Source organism: Heteronotia binoei, chromosome 10 (genome assembly GCF_032191835.1).
Source record: "Heteronotia binoei isolate CCM8104 ecotype False Entrance Well chromosome 10, APGP_CSIRO_Hbin_v1, whole genome shotgun sequence".
Taxonomy (NCBI): domain Eukaryota; kingdom Metazoa; phylum Chordata; class Lepidosauria; order Squamata; family Gekkonidae; genus Heteronotia; species Heteronotia binoei.
The window spans coordinates 18,353,776-18,372,885 of NC_083232.1; the positions used below are offsets into that span (position 1 = coordinate 18,353,776).

The 19,110-nt window shown below is 45.3% G+C and overlaps 1 protein-coding gene across 2 annotated transcripts in view; it reads left to right on the forward strand.

Moving 5' to 3' along the window:
• The window catches only part of DPP6 (dipeptidyl peptidase like 6), a 697,605-nt gene that overhangs the window by 660,936 nt on the left and 17,559 nt on the right, over positions 1-19,110 (forward strand). For both annotated transcript variants that reach the window (XM_060248043.1, XM_060248044.1), the window contains exons 17-19: positions 5,895-5,969; positions 11,752-11,850; positions 13,912-13,981. In XM_060248043.1, coding sequence (XP_060104026.1) covers positions 5,895-5,969; positions 11,752-11,850; positions 13,912-13,981 — 244 coding nt within the window. The remainder of the gene's footprint in view (positions 1-5,894; positions 5,970-11,751; positions 11,851-13,911; positions 13,982-19,110) is intronic.

Genomic DNA, 19,110 nt, shown 5'->3' on the forward strand with positions numbered 1-19,110 from the left:
TTTCAGATGCATCACTGGATCCCATCAGCTGCAGTTGACAGAGAGAAGCCTCGACCTCCTGTTTTGCATTTCATATCATTCTGGAGATTGTCTCTCTATGCTCAACTAAATATGTCTATGAAAGAGGGCAACAAAAAATCACTTTTACTTCTCTTTTCTCACGTCTTATACAGATTAGTTTCCTTTGCAGCCCATTTAACTAGAGCAACATAAAGAAGCCACCCGGGTAATGGACAGTATTTCTCATTAACAGAGAATGGAAATCAGAATTGCCTCATCAGTCAGAAGTGTCCGTCTTTCCTCGTGCCATGCAAATGAGGGGCTTATCTGAAAGTGGGGGTGGGAATAAAACAAACAGGTTACAGGTTACCGTACATTTTCCTCTTTCCAAGTCAGAAAGAGAGACTTTGCTGGAAGTCTGGAATCCTTTCTGTGAAGACTGACACTAGCACAGGTGACATCGTTCTCCCCCCACCCCTGCTTTAACACACAGAATTGTAGCCCTGATTCCAATCGGGCTATTTGTGTGCTCTGCTTGAAAGGAAATAATTTCCTGTGTGTTGCTAATTCCGTACATTTAGCCAGAAAGTGAGATGATCCCATAACCTGTAATCCTTTGTTTATTGATTCATTTTTGCATGACGGGAACATTTAACATTTGGTGATTTTCGCCAGAGATCCAAAGTGACTGACAGTGCTTGTATTTGTAAACCATAGAACTATAGGATTCAGTCTGTTTCCTATAGACCTGATTCTTGTTCTGACAGTCTTCTGGTGAGTTCTTTATCACTTAATTTTGTGTCTGTGTTGCAGTAGTGATTATTGTGACTGGGCACATGAATAAAAGGCACGTGGAATGTTTTCTGGTAGTTTTGTTCTCAGATGACCATTGTAACCATAAGGACTAGCAGCTTTAAAAATACTCTATCTCAGGGCTTTTTTGTAGCAGAAACTCCTTTGCATATTAGGCCACACACCCCTGATGTAGCCAATCCTCCTGGAGCTTACAGCAGGCCCTGTAATAAGATTCCTGTAAGCTCTTGGAGGATTGGCTACATAAGAGTGTGGCCTAGTAGGCAAAGGAGTTCCTGCTACAAAAAAAAAGAGTCCTGTTCTGTCTGAGAAATAGAGACTCTAAGGGGATGGAATCTTATAACCAGGGTTTTTTTTGTAGCCGGAACTCCTTTGCATATTAGGCCTGATAGAAAAAAAATGCTTTTACTTATACTATAGACTTAACACACAAAGAATAGAAAGCAATTAAGACAGGTTTTTAACTCTTACCCTAAAACTAGAGTTGCTAAGAACTTCAATAGGAAATGACTTAGCCGCAAACCCATGCTGAGGGAGGCAGGAAGTCAGTAGCAGCTTCAACTGTCAAGGAGAAGGTGGGGGCTCCTTGGATTTTGTCCTACCTGGCTAATCAAGTGTTTGTCTTATGCTCTGTTCACCTATTTATGCTAAATATTGATTAACTATAAAAAGCCTGTATTTAAATCATAACAAACCTTAAAGAAAGCAAAAAGTCTTTGTTTAGAGGCCGCATTACCTGATGTCGCCAATTCTCCAAGAGCGTACAGGGCTTTTAGTACAGGGCCTACCGTATGCTCTTGGAGGGCTAGCTACATCAGGGGTGTGTGGCCTAATATGCAAAGGAGTTCCTGCTACAAAAAATAGCCCTCCTTATAACTATAGACCAAACTTAACACGCAACACGTGTCCACCCTCAAAATCACAACTGAAGATAGTGGAGGGAACAGGCTCTAAGATATTCAGCCTCTTTAGGCCTCTGAGAAGCAAAGTCAACACTTTTAATTGTGCTTTATAAGTAAGTGCAGTTGAATCAACAGCATAATAGGCTCCTGGAGACTCCCTCTCTGCGCTCAGCAGGAGGCAGCTGATCAGTCAACTTCTGCACGAACAGCAACTCCATGCAGCACGTCCCATAAGGCCGCCCCTCTTATCTGCCCTGCAGTTTATGAAGCACAACTTTAAAGCTTTTGCTGACTCGGGCTCCCTATTCAGAAATTTGCACAGTCCTTCGCTTAGCTGTAACATTTCGCGATTGCATCTGTAATTTCATTTCTCACATGCCCCTGCATCGTGGGCCACCCAGAAAGACCTGAATCCCAAATGTTAAGTGATGTTTGCAATGGGTGCCTTCTAAAAATGGGAATGAATTAAAGCAGTATGTAAAGATACAGTGCCGTGTCTTCCTGCCCAGTTTTAAACATCCTGGTCCATGCAGGGTCAGAAGGTTGATTTCACAATAATGTATGTATTTTGGACAGAAATTGCCTGTCTTTTTTGGGTGAAGCTCTTGATTAACAGCGCTTTACGCTGCAGCTGTAAAACGACGGATTCGCAGCTTGCTGTGAGTCTTTGAAAAACTGCACTTTCATGAAATTTTCACGGAAACCATCCAGGGAGAAAGGTGACATTTAGCTACTCTCATCAGATCTCGTAAGCTAAACACTGTCAACCCCTGTTAGAACTTGGATGGGAGACCACCAAGGGCTGCTACATAGAGGCAGGGAACAGCAAACCACCTCTGAATGTCTCTTGCCCTGAAAACCCTATGGGGTCACAATCAGTTGTCTGTGACTTGGAGGCGAAAAAGCAAAATGTCTCCAATGGATAGTTAAAATGGTATGCTTGGATATATCCAGGGCTTTTTTTGTAGCAGGAACACGTTTGCATATTCATAGAATCATAGAGTTGGAAGGGACCTCCAGGGTCATGTAGTCCAACTCCCTGCACAATGCAGGAAATTCACAAATACTGCCCCCTAAATTCACAGGATCTTCATTGCTGTCAGATGGCCATCTCTGTTTAAAAACCTCCGAGCAAGGAGAACCCACCACCTCCTGAGGAAGCCTGTTCCACTGAGGAATCGCTCTAACAGTCAGGAAGTTCTTCCTAATGTTAAGCCAGAAACTCTTCTGATTTAATTTCAACCCATTGGTTCTGGTCCTACCTTCTGAGGCCACAGAAAACAATTCCACACCATCCTCTGTATGACAACCCTTCAAGTACTTGAAGATGGTGATCATATCATCTCTCAGTCATCTCTTCTCCAGGCTAAACACGCCCAGCTCCTTCAACCTTTCTTCATAGGACTTGGACTCCAGACCCCTCATCATCTTTGTCGCCCTCCTCTGGACCTGTTCCAGCTTGTCTATATCCTTCTTAAAATGTGGTGCCCAAAACTGAACACAATACTCCACAATACACCTTCCTGATGTAGCCAGTCCTCCTGGATCTGACAGCAGGCCCTGTACTAAGAGCCTTGTAAAGCTCTTGGAGGACTGGCTACATCAGGGGTGCATGGCCTAATATGCAAAAAAAGCACTGGATATATCAATGAAGGTACAGGGAAATCCCAGGGCCAGAGCTCCTAACTAAGTGTCCGTGAGGGATAAGCCCTGACTTGCATCTGTGCTTGCAATGATGGAGTCATGTAGCATGCTGGTGATCATATACAAAGGAGGAGAAGCCAATGATATAGAGAAGCGTTTGGTAAAGGAGGGTGATTAACTTTATTGCATAGCGTAGAGGAATTGCAGCCTTCCTTCTTCTGCACAAGTCTGACAGGCAATGGACCAATTTTTCCTCTAAGCTGCAGAGTCTTGTGAGCAAAAATTCTACTTTGTGAGCTACTGCATTAAAATTGTGAGCTACTGCATAAATTAGTGTGCTCTGGGGCCATTTTTCCTGAGCTAAGACAAAAATGTGTGAGCTGGAGGCTAAAGATCTGTGAGCTAGCTCACTCTAACTCAGCTTAGAGGGAACACTGCAATGGACCCCCCACCTCTCTGGTATTAGATCATACTGTTGCCCACATAGCAGTCCCAGCTGCCACTGGAGCTGGTATGAGCACAACCACTAAAATACTTTCATCCAGTTTTGCTGTGGAAGCACCATTCCCTCATGACTGAATTAACCATTAGGCAAAGTAGGCACTGACCTATGGACCCCCATGCCTTTAGGGGCCCCGGGCCGGCTTTCCCTCCTGTTTCCCCCCTGCTTGCAGCCTTCCCAGCCTGCACGCGCAGCCAGCAACTGAGCCGCTCTTTGCCCGACTTGCCTGGTGCGGCTGCTGCTTGCGTCGTTACCAAGTTTGCCTCTCTCTGCCTCTCCCCCGCAGCTTTGTTAAAGGGGCTTTTGAGAAGGTGCCTGCAGGCTGCAGTGGGGGCCAGGGGCAGCGGGGCAAGCGTCCCAACTCTGAGATAATTTGCAAGGGCCTCCCCAAGATTTTGACTGCCTAGGGGCCTGCACAGGGTTTAATCCGGCACTCCATCCCCTGCATATCTCCAAATGTTCCCTTTTTTTCAGCTTGTCTCAAGCCAGCAATGAGAGAGAGAGAGAGAGAGAGAGAGAGAGGCAGAAGCCGATTTGCGAAAGAGAGAGAATATTTCACACTCGGGCTAATCTGTTTAGTCATCGAAGACTTTCTAACCGCAGTCCTCCTCGCATTTTGAATTCCCGAGTAGGGAAATGCTATGCATACTTGCCAGCGTTTTACAGATAAACAGAGATATGGTTATTTGCAACGCTTTGAGTTTGCACGGACGTGCGTGGAAGATCAGGAGGGGCTGTGCATTTGTCTCCAGTCGGAAGGGATCTCCTAAAGGCAGCAGAACAACTGCTTTGTATCAGGGACAAATGGCAGAAAATAAGGATGCCTCAAGAACGCATTTCTTTATTTTGGTATTTGTATCCTGCTTTTTCTTTCCAGTGGGGACCCAAAGCTGCTTATGACATCACTCTTTCCTCCTCCTTGTTATCCTCACGGGAACCCTGTGAGCAGTGCTGGTGTCGGCGTCCCTGAAGGGTGGGAAGTGGCCAGGGTTTCAGCAGGACCCCCAAGCATGTGCTGCCCGGAAAGGACCCGCAGGTGGCAGGGCTTTTTTGTAGCAGGAACTCCATTGCATATTAGGCCACACCTCCACCAATGTAGCCAATCCTCCAAGAGCTTACAGGTTTCTTCTTACAGGGTCTACTCTAAGCTCCAGGAGGATTGGCTACATTGGGGTGTGTGGCCTAATATGCAAAGGAGTTCTTGCTACAAAAAAAAGTCCTGGCAGGTGGTATTCAACAGGGATGCTTCTGGCAGGCACAGTGCCAGTGTTTCTGTCTGCACACACCATTCAGCCCCATTGGGGAAATGATGTCTGATCAGTGGGGATGCTCATGAATAGGTGAGGGAAGGAAGGACAAACCGGCAGATGGGGCTGTGGATTGGCTGGATGGTTGGAAGGCAGGAGTGGGGGTCCTTATGGGAGTCAGAGGAGAGGGAAGCCCCAGGGAATCTCCGCCCAGGGCCCCCTGAAACCCTGCACCGGCCGTGCCTGTGAGGGAGGTTAGGCTGAGATGGCGTGTCTGGCCCCCAGTCACACAGCAAGCTCCCAAGGCAGAGTGGGGATTCGAACTCAGGTCTCCCAGATCCTAACCTGACTGACACTCTAACTTGGAGCTTTTAGTAGTGTCAGAAAAGGTGCTTAGAGAAAGACAGATTTGAAAGAAGCTCACCTCCGTGCATTTTTAATAAAACAAAACGCCAAGCTTTTCTTTGCCTTTAACGTTCTCCATTATCATGGGTGGATAAAGATGATGTGATATCAAAATAATCCTTAAAGGCAATGGGTTTTAATTACATTTGCACTCATTAAAATACTGACAGATTAGTTAAGATACACCAAGCGCTCCGTTGAGAAAGGGCTGTGGGATTTGCAGTCGCCTTTTGGTCTGGCAATGCCTTTTCCGTCAGTGGCAATGCCCTGCGTTACCCGAGTTGTCGGTGAAAAATAATCCTGAGCCATCTCCACTTTCATGGGATAAAGGATCAGGCTCTTCTGTATAATTTTAATATATTTCTCTCTTCCTGCTCGCAGGTCCGAGAGTTCCGATGGTGAGCGTTTACAGCACTTTAGACATGCCAGATGGACCAGAGGGGCCGTTTGTGAAAAGTAAGTACAGGCCTTGGAGGGGGGGAAGGGGGTTGTTGTTGTTATCATTTCCCATTCCAGCAGTGTCTTTTGAAAATGAGGAAGAGTTTCATAGCTTGAATGTATTTGTTTAAATGGCAAAAGATTCCACCCCAGCCCCCCTCCCAGAGCAGTAGAACAGAGCAAGAGTCCAGTAACACCATAAAGGCTAACAATATTTCTGGAAGGGCATGAGCTTTCGTGAGCCTCTGCTCACTTCTTCAGATAATTGGTTTTCAGGCGCTCCTGCACTCTTGCTTTTTTCTGCTGCTACAGGCAGACAAACACCATCTTGATCACACTTCCAGAGCATTTCTTACAGGTTTTTCTTTTTTTAACATCTCATACTAAAAAGAAATGCAGGTGCCTTTGAGGAACTGCCAGAAGCGGCCAAAAAGCAGAGTGACCAATCTGCCCTGCACAATAATATCCTCCCCTTTATTCCAAGCGTCATTGGAATGGACCAGGGGTCGTTTTGTAGAAAAACAGGTGGTGAAGGTGGACAAGGTGGGAAGGAGGAGGTAGAACTGTCAGTAAGGTTCAGGAGCTGCACTCCTGTGAGTTCGCACTGAATCCAAGGCCAGGAATGGACCCTCATCCCCATTCTCTGTTTTATCCCAGTGAGATAGGTAGGTAGGCTGTGTGTGTGTGTGTGTGTGTGTATGAGACAGAGAGAGAGACAGAGAGTTCTGGCCCTGACCTGGATAGCGCAGGCAAGCCCAGTCTCATCAGATCTTGGAAGCTAAGCAGGGTTAATTTGAGCAAGTACTTTTGCTTTTTCCATTGTTTGTATGTTATGATATTTGTATTAATAAAAGGGTTTTTTATATTTAAAAAAACTTGGGCAAGTACTTGGAGGGGAGACCTCCTTGGAACACCAGGAACTGGGAGGCAGGGGCAGGCTTTATTCAGCCACCTCTCTGAATATCCTCCAGCTCCACCCCCCCAACACCCAGTAGGGGTCAGTTCCCCACACATTTAAAACAGCATTACTTTAAAGCAAGTGCGTTTGTTCAGGCAAGCCGAGAAATTGTTCTACGGGAAGGGCAAGCTAGAAATCAAATCAAATAAATGGATGGTGCTGACCAGGGCAGAGGCAAAGAAACGCAAAGCAAGAGACAGATGTAGCGCTTGTCAGCAGATCTAGGTGGCAAGCGCAGAGCCATGCCGGTTTGCCAGGCTGCCTCGTTTTGCACGTGATCGTGCCGTGCCCAGTTTCTGGCTGGTTCCACAGCGCTCTCTTGCACTATTGGATAAGGGAAAGCCATTGTGACGGACGGCCTCTTGTTAGCCAAGTTCTATTTATTTCATAATACGAGGCCACATTAAGGGAGTATTCTGCAATAATCAGATAACTGTAAATCCCACCAAATATTACGCTGTGCTTACATTTAATTAAGAACTGGCTATTTGTACTTCGTAGACAAGAGCTCCCAGAGGTCCTGAGGCAGGGAGGGAAAAATGAGAATTCTCTCGAGATACGTCAGTCTGCGCTTCCACTCGGCCCCTGCCTTTCTCTGGATGCAATTATATGAGCAAATAGAATGTCTTTTCCAGAGTCCCTGCGTGGCCAGCCTCTTCTTGCTGATAAAGCTAATTGTGTGAGCCATAATTAAATGAGGAGCCTAGCATTTAACCAAACTTAATAGTCTGTTGCTTTGGAGCTTTTGTGGGAGTTATGATTTCAATAAGGATGAGACGAGGCTTTTCAGGAACAAGTTTGAATACTCATTGAACCATTAAACCCCACCTGCTGAAATATCTGTGGAAAAGAAACCTCATTAATTGGAAATTGACAGGGTTTTCTGATGCAGCCTCTCCTTTTGAATTCATAGGAGACAGGCATGGGGGGCTCAGAATAGGGTGATGAGTTGCAGAAACTTATTAACTTGGACAGTTGGGGAGAATGCAGCATTTCTCGCCCCCCCCCCCCGCCCCGTTCTGAATGTGGTCCGAGCCTGGGAGGAGTCAAGGGAGAGAAGTAATTCTGAGCTGGTGGAAATTCCCAAATTTCCACTTCTTGTTAATTCAGGAACTTTCACTATCAAATATGCAGAGTGATAAGAACATAAGAAGCCATGTTGGATCAGGCCAATGGCCCATCCAGTCCAACAGTCTGTGTCACACAGTGGCCAAAAAACCCAAGTGCCATCAAGAGGTCCACCAGTGAGTCTAGAAGCCCTTCCACTGTGCCAAACTGGATGATGCCACATTCCTAGTGATGCCCTGGAGACCCCTCACAGTTTTACCACTGTAACTCCTTCACAAATGCCCTGGAGGCCAGATCCTGCTCAGAGATATGGCACAGGCCAGAAGACTCCGTTTTGAAAACCCTGAGTAGAATCAGGTATCCACCTCCCTGAAGTGAGGGAGTTCTAGTAGTAAAATGGCCGCATCGCTGGGAATGCTGTATCATCTGGTTTGGCCCTAGTTCTTACCCTCTCCCTCAAATAGAAGAAGATGATACTGGATTTATATCCCACCCTACACTCTGAATTTCAGAACAACTTACAATCTCCTTTACCTTCACCCCGCACACACACACAACAGATACCCTGTGAGGTAGGTAGGGTTGAGAGAGCTCTCCCAGAAGCTGCTCTTTCAAGGACAGCTCTGCAAGAGCTATAGCTGACCCAAGGCCATTCCAGCAGCTGCAAGTGGAGGAGTGGGGGATCAAACCCTGTTCTCCCAGATAAGAGTCTCTGCACTTAACCACTACACCAAACTGGCTATCACTGAATGTAGGGTTTTCCTTTGAACAATATGGCTTCCCAATCGCAACCGGTGGACCCAAAGACATCTCATTCTACCCCATGTCCTGAAAACTGGAGCCATGCTGAATATTCTCTAGTTTCAGGTTTGGGGACAAAATCTATACCATTTCAGTAGGCTGCATGTTTTTCCTGATAAAAGCAAATCAGACTATGATGGGGGGAGGGGGGGAAATGCCATCAAGTCTCGACCAGTTTATGGCAGCCCTCATAGGGTTTTCAAAGCAAGAGATGAAGAGGGGCGCTTTGCCAGTGCCTGCCTCTGTGCAGCAAGTCTGGATTCCCTTGGTGGTCTCCCAAATAAGTACTAACCAGGTCTGACCCTGCTTAGCTTCTGAGATCTGGTGAGATTGGGCTAGCCTGAGCCATCCAGTCCAGGGCAATTTGGCCTCAATTTCAAATCAAATTGTACAGTGACAACAGAAAATGACCATTATTGACCCTGACTGTCCATGTTTTGGCCCAACTGGCCTTTCTCAGTGGTCAAACAAATGATATTACAGAGTGGCTTCTGTCATTGTAATATAACCAGGGCTTTTTTTTGTAGCAGGATCTCATTTGCACATCCCCGATGCACATCCCCGATGTAGCCAAGAACTTACAGGGCTCTTCTTACAGGGCCAACTGTAAGCTCCAGGAGGATTGGCTACATCAGGGGTGTGTGGCCTAATATGCAAAGGGGTTCCTGCTACAAAAAAAGACCTGAATATGCAATCACTTCTTATACATTGACCAAGATGTAGAGATTATTTGGAGACAAGGATTAGGTTGCAGTGTTATTTTGCCAGTTCAGTTTGGCTATGTGGTGAGGTCGCAGAGTGAGAATGAAGGCAAGCAATGACCTTGTGGATGTTAACCTTTTTTTTGCAAACAGTGGTGAGGACCAGCAAAGCAAAAAAAAAAAAGAAAGAAAAGAAAGAAACTCTGCTGTCAGTTTCAGCTCAGTCTTCATTTGATACCGCTTGTGGTCATTTGTCTTGGAGAACCGGTCTAGCTGGAACGGCCTTGTTCTCCATTGGTTTTAATGGAGTAATCAAACAGAGCTGGCAACCGCATGATAAGTCAAGAGAGGAGAAGGTCAGAATTGATCTCTGCCTCAAGAGTAAGTTTAGGAACGCTAAGAAATAATTCCTATTGAACTCCGGACCTCAGGAAAGAATCCTTAATTGGGATTGTCTGTTGAGGAAAAAAGGCCCCTGCTGTTTTTTAATGACCCAATCTGTAAGGAGGCTGGATTTCGAGGAACAGTTTTAGGTTTGTACAGAGGTGATTTGGACCTTTTTCAGCTTGTAATTTTTAACATAAATGGCTGCCAAACAAAAACTACAAAGGAAACTGCAAAAAAGATCCCTGCCTCCAAGTATGAAGACATTTTTACAGGGCTTTTTTTGTAGCTGGAACTCCTTTGTATAATAGGCCACACACCCCTCAGGTAGCCAGTCCTCCTGGAGCTTACAGTAGGAACTTACACTAAGCCCTGTAAGCTCTTGGAGGATCGGCTACATCAGGGGTGTGTGGTCTAATATGCAAAGCAGTTTCTGCTACAAAAAAAAGCCCTGCATTTTTATTTACAATTCCTAAATGGCTTTTCATATCAAAAGGCATATTTTTCAATGTTGTATTCTATCTAAGGACATATACATAGGGACCAGGACTTTTTTTAGTAGAAAAAGCCCAGCAGGAACTCATTTGCATATTAGGTCACACACCGTGATGTCACCATTGTTTTGCACAGGGCTTTTTAATAGAAAAAGCCCAGAATGAACAAATTTGCATATTAGGCCACACCCCCTGATACCGAGCCAGCTGGAACTGCGTTCCTGTGCACTCCTGCTCAAAAAAAAAGCCCTGATAGGAACGCAAGAAGCTTGGGAGCAGGGGCGGTGGTGAAGACAACATGATTTAGTATGTCCCACACCCTGCATCTTGTCCTTGCATCTGACTGGAGCAGTTGCTGATTTTCTGAAAGACTAGACAGAGTAATAGCTAAAAGTAATCATTTGAAACTTTTTTTGTGTGCAGTGCAAACTTTAGCCACTACTGAGCTACAAAATTTAGCCGCTATCTACTTCTTAACTTAGCATCAGAGTGCGGATCAAAAAACCCACACACTGAAGCCGTGTACAGAGAGAGGAGATGTTTCTACAAACCTGGGGAACATGCGTGACTTCGCAAGATCTCAGCAGCCATTTTGGATTGCTTGTGCAAATTAGAATGGCTGTCGAGATCTTGTGATATTGTCTAGTCCTGCATGATGTCAGTGACCATTACTTGCTCTGAAAGATGGCAAGCTTGAAGCCAGGGGTGAAGAGTGTGTGGGCATGATGATTGGACAGGAGAATAAGGGAGGAGAGAATAGCCAGGAAGCAAAGATGCCTGGGAGGTCATTACGTTTGGCCTCCCAAGATCTGTTGGCCATCCCTGACCCAAGAGACACCTGCCTTGCTTCAACTAGGGCCATGGGTTTTTCGGTCCTGGCCCCGACCTGGTGGAATCAGCTCCCTACAGAGATCCAGGCCCTACCTGGTTTATTAGCTTTCCGTCAGGCCTGTAAAACAGAGCTGTTCCACCAGGCTTTTAGTTGAGGCTGCGGGCGTCTATTTCATGATCTGGTTGGCCTCTCCTGTTGGCATTGTCAGCTGTGCTATAAAAAGAAATAATATCTGCCATCATAACATCATCTTGTTATGATGTGAGACAGCCAGGCTGGGCAATATTGTGATGATTTGGAAATCTTCTGAGTGCTGCTGAGTTTTTTGTTTATCAAATGTTTTTGTTGTATTTTATTATATGTTGTGCTCCGCCCTGAGCCCTACAGGGAATGGGTGGAATAGAAATATACTAAAATAAAATAAAATAAATAAAAATGAAGAAGAGGGTAGGAAATGGGGTTGGAGGGAGAAAATCCCCCTCCTACTGTGGTTCTGTTTTGTACCTGTATCATTAACCCTTTGTGTAACAGGTTGGCTGTGTGTTTGTTGTGGTTCTTTCAGAACTCTTTGATCTAGAGTTAAATGACAAAGTGCAGCAGACGGTAACCGAAAGGCAAATGCCTAAAGTAGAATACAAAGATATCAAGATTCACGATTACAGTAAGTTGCCAGTCTTTTGTTCTCTTGCATGGACGGGAGGAAGGATTCTTATTCTTCCTGGTACTGATGATATGCATATCCTCTTACATTTGGTCCTCCACCAGTTTATACAAAAATGAAGCAACAATAATGCAATAGTGCATGCTCTTTGTCACTTCTGTAAATTAAAATCCTACATGTTGGGGATCCCCAGTTCTCTTCTGCGATAGGAAACACTCTAAACAATACACTTTCAATGCGGTTTCCAATTGGATCTTGCCAGTTCACACAGTAAAATCCAGTTGGAAAGTGCACTGAAAATGGATTGAAAGTGCATTATTTAATGTGTTTGATTGCAGCCAGACTTGTTGAAAGGGCGTCACAGCGAGGCATGGATCTCCTGGCCTTAATTCCTTTCTTCACCCCCCTCCCCCCATTCCCGGATTCTGCAGATTTTTAAGGGTTCTGGCCCCTTTGCAGCTGAAAGAAGCTGGAAGGGAGAGATCAGATGAAGTTCAGATGAAAAGCGATTCCCAACTGATGCCGTTCCAGTAGGGCAGTGAGAAGATCCTGTACAGATTCCTGACACAGATTGTGAAATGAGGGTCGGGGGTGGGGGGTGCATGCCAACAGCCCAGAGGACTTTTACTGTCGCAGCATCAGGATGAAAGTCACCACCGATCCCTCACAAGCCCTCAGCTTGTATTTTATACAAGCCATGTATCATTTGTGTTCTGGACTCAAAGGAACACTAAAAAAAACCAACGTGTTTTCGTCACCTAAAGTGCTGCCAAATGTATAATTGGTTTGCACATCATTACTATTTATGGCGCCACACTATTTTAGGACAGGCCCAGCTATAGACTCTGTTTCCGTGTCACAGTCTATTTGGGAGGCAGCACGGAGAACACACAGTGGTTGCCCAGGGTTGGTGAGATTGTCTCTCCCCAGACTTTGCCAACGCACGGCGTGGGCGTCACCGAATCGACAAAGCAGTAAATATGTGCAGACAGTAATTGAACGCCTATTTGTGTGTGACCCTCCAGTGTTCCTGAGGCCTGCTCCGTCGTATCTGCACCCGCACAGCCCTGGCTTTGTGTATATTTAAAGCCAAGCGGCTTTCCATGGGAAGTCGCGGGGCTAATGATACGCATCTGCCATCCGTTAGCCGGTTTGATGGAATAATTAATTAGGCAAGAGTGTCAGGGAAAGATTGTGAAGCAAACCGTTTAAACCCATTAGCTCACGCCAGCCTTAACAGTGTCAGAAAATGCCACCGTCGCTAGCTTTAATGGTCAGGCCTTTGGTAGCGGGCACACCAGGTTGACATTTTATACACCAATTAGGCATGAGGCCTCTCCCCCAATGATCGGAGCGTGTGGGCACCGATATGTGCCCAAAGTTAAGTGGGACACAGCTATGCAATATTTCAGCATACGTAACCGTAAGAAAAGAGGAAGGTATTCAACTTCTATCAATGCTCTGCTTAATTTATGTCATCCAATTAAGTCTTTCCTGGTTCATTTCTGGCCATTTTGCCAGGGCCAGCCTCAACCCCCTGGAGTTTCAAATGAACTGCAGAAACTCTTTGTCTTCAAAACCCCTGAAGCAAAGAAGGGAAACGGCCCCTCTTCTGTTCTCGGTGGTGCATTTTCATTTCACTCAGCTTCCGTCTTTCCTTTCCTCCCTCCCCTGGCGCTTCCCAAATATTGGTTCATGGTGCTGTCACTTTCCACCTGCCTGAAGGGAGAAATATTATATATTGCCGGCTGCTAATTGTGTGTTTGGTGCACGGCAGAGCGTCTCAGAGCACCTCGGCTTTGGATTTCTTGTCATCATGGATATTACGGTGCAGCTTTTCTCTTTGAAAGCATCTATTTCGCTAGGTGGTTATTTGCTGAGCTATTTTATCAAACGTCATTTCGTCCGCACCGAGAAGTACTCACAGTATTACCAAAAGAAAAGAAAAGAAAAGAAAAAAGCCTATTCAGTGCAACAGCCGTCTTCCCAAATGTAAATGATTTTCTTCTCCCTTCTTTCCTCCCCCCACCCCTCTTCCTTTCTTTTTCTGTCTTTATCTAGAATTGCCAATGAAAATTTTAAAGCCGGCTGTCTTCACGAAAGACATGCATTATCCATTACTTCTGGTGGTGTGAGTAACATGATCAATTGCTTAATTTTCAGAGTGTGTCCAAACACTCAGCCAAGGTTGCAATTTGCTAGATTTGGGGAGGGGGGAGAACATCTAGTACCTTTTGATTTAAAAAATTCCACCTGCCTTGGAAAGCCAAACCAAAACATGGCAGAGAGGAGACCTTAGCGGGGTGACAATGGGGTGCAGTTGATCAGAGGCTGAGCATTAACTTGGGGTACAGGAGGAGTCCCCAATGTGGCACCTACCGCCTTCCCTGGTGCCAGCCAAGTTCTTTCATAGGGTTCCCAGATCTTACTAGGCTTCCCTTAGAATTTCAGCCAAATGCCAGAGTGTCGAAGCCCAGCACAATAACATCACTACTGGGTGATGTCATCATGATGCCGTCAACACAGGAGGGGCTGTTTGGGGGTGGGGCTTCCCCTGCCAGCCTGCTGTCTGGCAGTTGATTGGAGCCCTTGAAATTGTGAGAACTCCCGCCTTGACCAAGGGTTTGGCAAACCTATGCTTTCATTAAGTGAGCAGGGCTGTGTGGGAGGGGAGCCTAGCAAGGTTTCTGATAGTCTGTGCACAAGGATGGAATTCTAGCAGGAGCTCCTTTGCATATTAGGCCACACACCCCTGGTGTAGCCAATCCTCCAAGAGCTTACAAGGCTCTTTTTTGTAAACTCTTGGAGGATTGGCTACATCAGGGGTGTGTGGTCCAATATGCAAAGGAGCTCCTGTTAGAATTTCACCCCTGGATGTACACATTAAATGGCATCCTATAAAACAGAATATCTACCTGGAAGAGTTACTATTAGAGTTATGTATGACCTGTTTCCCTGACACGTTGGAGTTGGCTCCATCTCTATGGCAGCTGTTTTGTGATTGTTCCCACTTGGCCTTGTGTCAGGGTTTCAGAGGTGCCCACAGAATCAAAAGGTAGGAGACCTCCCCCCCCCCCGCCGCCCCCCGAATAGAGCCTTACAGAATCTGGAGTCCATCTGTTTTTGGACCCTAGTAGAAGTTACCTGTTTAGCGTGATTAACTAGTCAAAAATATTTTCATGATGGTATTAATATAAATGTGGCCACATGCAGTTCTTCAAGCCATTGCATTATAACAGGAAAGAGGGTGAAAATGAGGATTTAAGTTTCTTCCCACAGCCTCACGCTGGAAATAAAAAGGGGTTTTGTAAATAAATGCCTACACATTTCAACAAATACTTAGCGATATAAGAATCTGCCTTATGCTCAGACTATCGCTCCATCTCAGCGTTATCTTCTTTGACTGGTGATGACCTGCAGGACTTTTTTTGTAGCAGGAGCTCCTTTGCATATTAGGCCACACAACCCTGATGTAGCCATTCCTCCAAGAGCTTACAGGGCTCTTCTTACAGGGCCTACTGTAAGCTCCAGGAGGATTGGCTACATCAAGGGGATGTAGTCTAATATGCAAAGCAGTTCCTATGACAAAAAAGCCCGGTTAATGAGTCTTTGGGGACCCAGGGAGGGAAAGGTCTTTTCAACATGAGCTAACTGAGATCTTTTACCTGGAAATGCCCAGGATCAGACCCGAAGCTTTCAACATACAGCTCAACCTCAGAGCTACAGCCCTTCGTTTTTTCATCAGCAGTCAAGGAGCAGGCAGTTAGTTGTCCCCTTCCTCATCATATCTAGCTTCTCTACTTCTCACTTGCCTTGAAAGCCCTTTGCTGGGATCACCTTACGTCTTGGATGGGAAACCACCAAGGAAGGCTCTGCAGAGAAAGGCAATGGCCAACCACCTTTGCTTCTCACTTGCCTTGAAAGCCCCTTGCTGGGGTCACCTTAAGTCTTGGATGGGAGACCACCAAGGAAGGCAATGGCCAACCACCTCTGCTTCTCACTTGCCTTGAAAGCCACAAGTCAGCTGCAGCGTGGCAGCACTTTATACACACATGCACACGTCACACAAAGACATGGAGCTGCCTTCTACTGAGTCAAGCTATTGGTCTTTCTCGGTCCACCCTGGCAGGCAGCAGCTCTCCAGGTTCATGAGCATTTTCATAGAATCATATAGTTGGAAGGGACCTCTAGGGTCATCTAGTCCAACCCCCTGCACAATGCAGGAAACTCACAAACACCTTCCCCTAAATTCACAGGATCTTCATTGCTGTCAGATGGCCATCTAGCCTCTGTTTAAAAACCTACAAGGAAGGAGAGCCCACCACCTCCTGAGGAAGCCTGTTCCACTGAGGAATCGCTCTAACGGTCAGGAAGTTCTTCCTAATGTTGAGCCGGAAACTCTTTTGATTTAATTTCAATCCATTGGTTCTGGTCCTACCTTCTGTGCCACAGAAAACAATTCCACACCATCCACTATATGACAGCCCTTCAAGTACTTGAAGATGATGATCATATCACCTCTCAGCCTCCTCCTCTCCAGGCTAAACATGCCCAGCTCCTTCAACCTTTCCTCATAGGACTTGTTCTCCAGACCCTTCACCATCTTCATTGTCCTCCTCTGGACTGATCCAGCTTGTCTATATTCTTCTTAAAATGTGGTGCCCTAAACTGAACACAATACTCTAGGTGAGGTCTTACCAGAGCAGAATAAAGCGATACCATCACATCACGTGATCTGGACACTATACGTCTGTTGATACAGCCCAAAATTGCATTTGCCTTTTTAGCCACCGCATCACACTGTTGACTCATGTTCAGCGTATGATCCACTAAGACCCCTAGATCCTTTTTTGCACATACTACTGCTAAGACAAGCCTCCCCCGTTCTATAACCATGCATTGGATTTTTCCTACCTAAATGCAGAACTTTACATTTATCCCCGTTAAAATTCATTTTATTGATTTTAGCCCAGTTTTCCAGCCTGTCAAGATCATCCTGTATCCTGTTTTTGTCTTCTTCTGTGTTTGCAACCCCTCCCAATTTAGTATCATCTGCAAATTTAATAAGCGTTCCCTCTATTCCTTCATCCAAATCATTGATAAAGATGTTGAACAAAACAGTTCCCAGGACAGATCCTTGAGGCACTCCACTTGTCAGAACAAGTCCTATGAGGAAAGAGGATGAGGAACAAGCACTCTTTGGGTGCGATCTGTCAACCCGTTACAGATCCACCTAACGGTAACAGAATACAAACCACATTTTACCAACTTGTCAACAAGGATAGTATGTGGAACTTTATCAAAAGCTGTACTGAAATCAAGATAAACGATGTCTACAGCATTCCCTTGGTCCAGCAAGGTAGTCACTTTCTCAAAAAAAGAGATCAGGTTAGTCTAACATGACTTGTTCTTGAGAAAACCATGCTGGCTCTTAGTAATCACATCCATTCTTTCTAAATGTTCCAGGACTGACTGTTCGATGATTTGTTCTAAAACTTTTCCAGGTATAGACGTCAAGCTGACAGGTCGGTAGTTACCCGGATCACCTTTTTTCCCCTTCTTGAAGATGGGGACAACATTCGTCTGCCTCCAATCTTCCGGCACCTCTCCTGTTCTCCAAGAATTCTCAAAAATAATAGCCAGAGGCTCAGAAATTACATCCACAAGCTCTTTTAGAAACCTTGGATGCAATTCATCTGGCCCTGAGGACTTCGTTTCATTTAAAGAAACTAGGTGTTTATGTACTACCCCTATGCTGATCCTAGGTTGGAACTTCATACCCTCCTTATATGTTCTGTTTTTGCTATATTGAGCACCGTTTCCCTCAGAAGAGAAGACTGAGGAAAAGTAGGGATTGAGCAGTTCCGCCCTCTCTTCATTACCCGTTACAATTTCACTTTCTTGCCCTCACAATTGGCCTACCATGTTCTTGCTCTTTTTCTTACTCTGAACATAAGAAAAGAATCCTTTTGTGTTGTTTTTAGCATCTTTGGCCAGCCTAAGCTCATACTGAGCTTTAGCTTTCCTAACTTCTTCTCTACAAGCACTGGTGGTTTATATTCATCCTTGGTTATAAGGCCCTCCTTCCAATTCCTAAAGGAGTCTTTTTTATTTCTCAAGTCTTTAGAGAGCTATCCATGGAGCCACTTCGGCTTCTTTAGGGTTTTTCCATTTTTCCTTCTCATAGGAATCATCTGTGATTGCGCTTTCAGTATTTTGCTTTTAAGAAACTCCCACCCCTCCTGAACCCCCTTCCTCCTAAGTATTTCTGACCATGGGATTTTACCCAGCATAGTTCTAAGTTTATCGAAGTTTGCCTTTCTGAAGTCCGACCTATAAGTCTGACTATGTATAGCTTTTCCCTTCCCTAAGACTGTAAATTTCAAAATCACATGGTCACTACTGCCCAGGGTGCCCACTATTTCCACTTCTTCAATCAATTCTTCCTTTTTGGTAAGAATCAAATCCAAGATAGCAAATCCCCTTGTTTCCTTCTTCCCTTTCTGGAAAAGGAAGTTGTCAGCAAGACAAGTCAGGAATCCATTTGACTTTTCATTTTTAGCAGAGTCGGACTTCCAACAGATGTCCGGGTAATTGAAATCTCCCATGATCACTGTATCCCTTCTCTTGGAGAACTTTGCAATCTGCTGTAGAAGTATCTCATCCAAGTCCTCTGCCTGACTTGGTGGTCTATAGCAGACCCCCACAATAATATCACTGTTATTTCTTCTTTTATTTTTACCCAGAGACTCTCAACTGAGCTGCCATGGTCAGATTCACATATTTCCTCACAAGTATATACCTCCTTCACATATACTGCTATGCCTCCGCCCTTTCTCATTTGCCTGTCCCTTTTAAATAAGTTGTATCCCTGAATCCTAGTATTCCAGTTGTGAGTGTCATCCCACCAAGTTTCAGTAAGGCCTATTATGTCATAGTCTCCTTCCTTTATTAGGACTTCCAGTTCCTCCTGTTTGTTTCCCATACTCTGTGCATTAGTGTAGAGACACTGGAATCCACATTTTATGCATCCCAAAGGTTTAGTTTCCATACAAGCCTGCAAGTTCACATTACCTAGCGTATGCGCCATTCTTTGCAAACCTTTAACGTTCTTATCCCCAGTTTCTGGCATCATACGAGGCTTTGAATGATTGTCTCGCTCCCCCATACAATTTAGTTTAAAGCCCTCCTTATTAGGTTAGCAAGGCTATTACCAAACATGCCAGGCAGATTTTTCTGCATGCCAGGCAGATGTTCTAC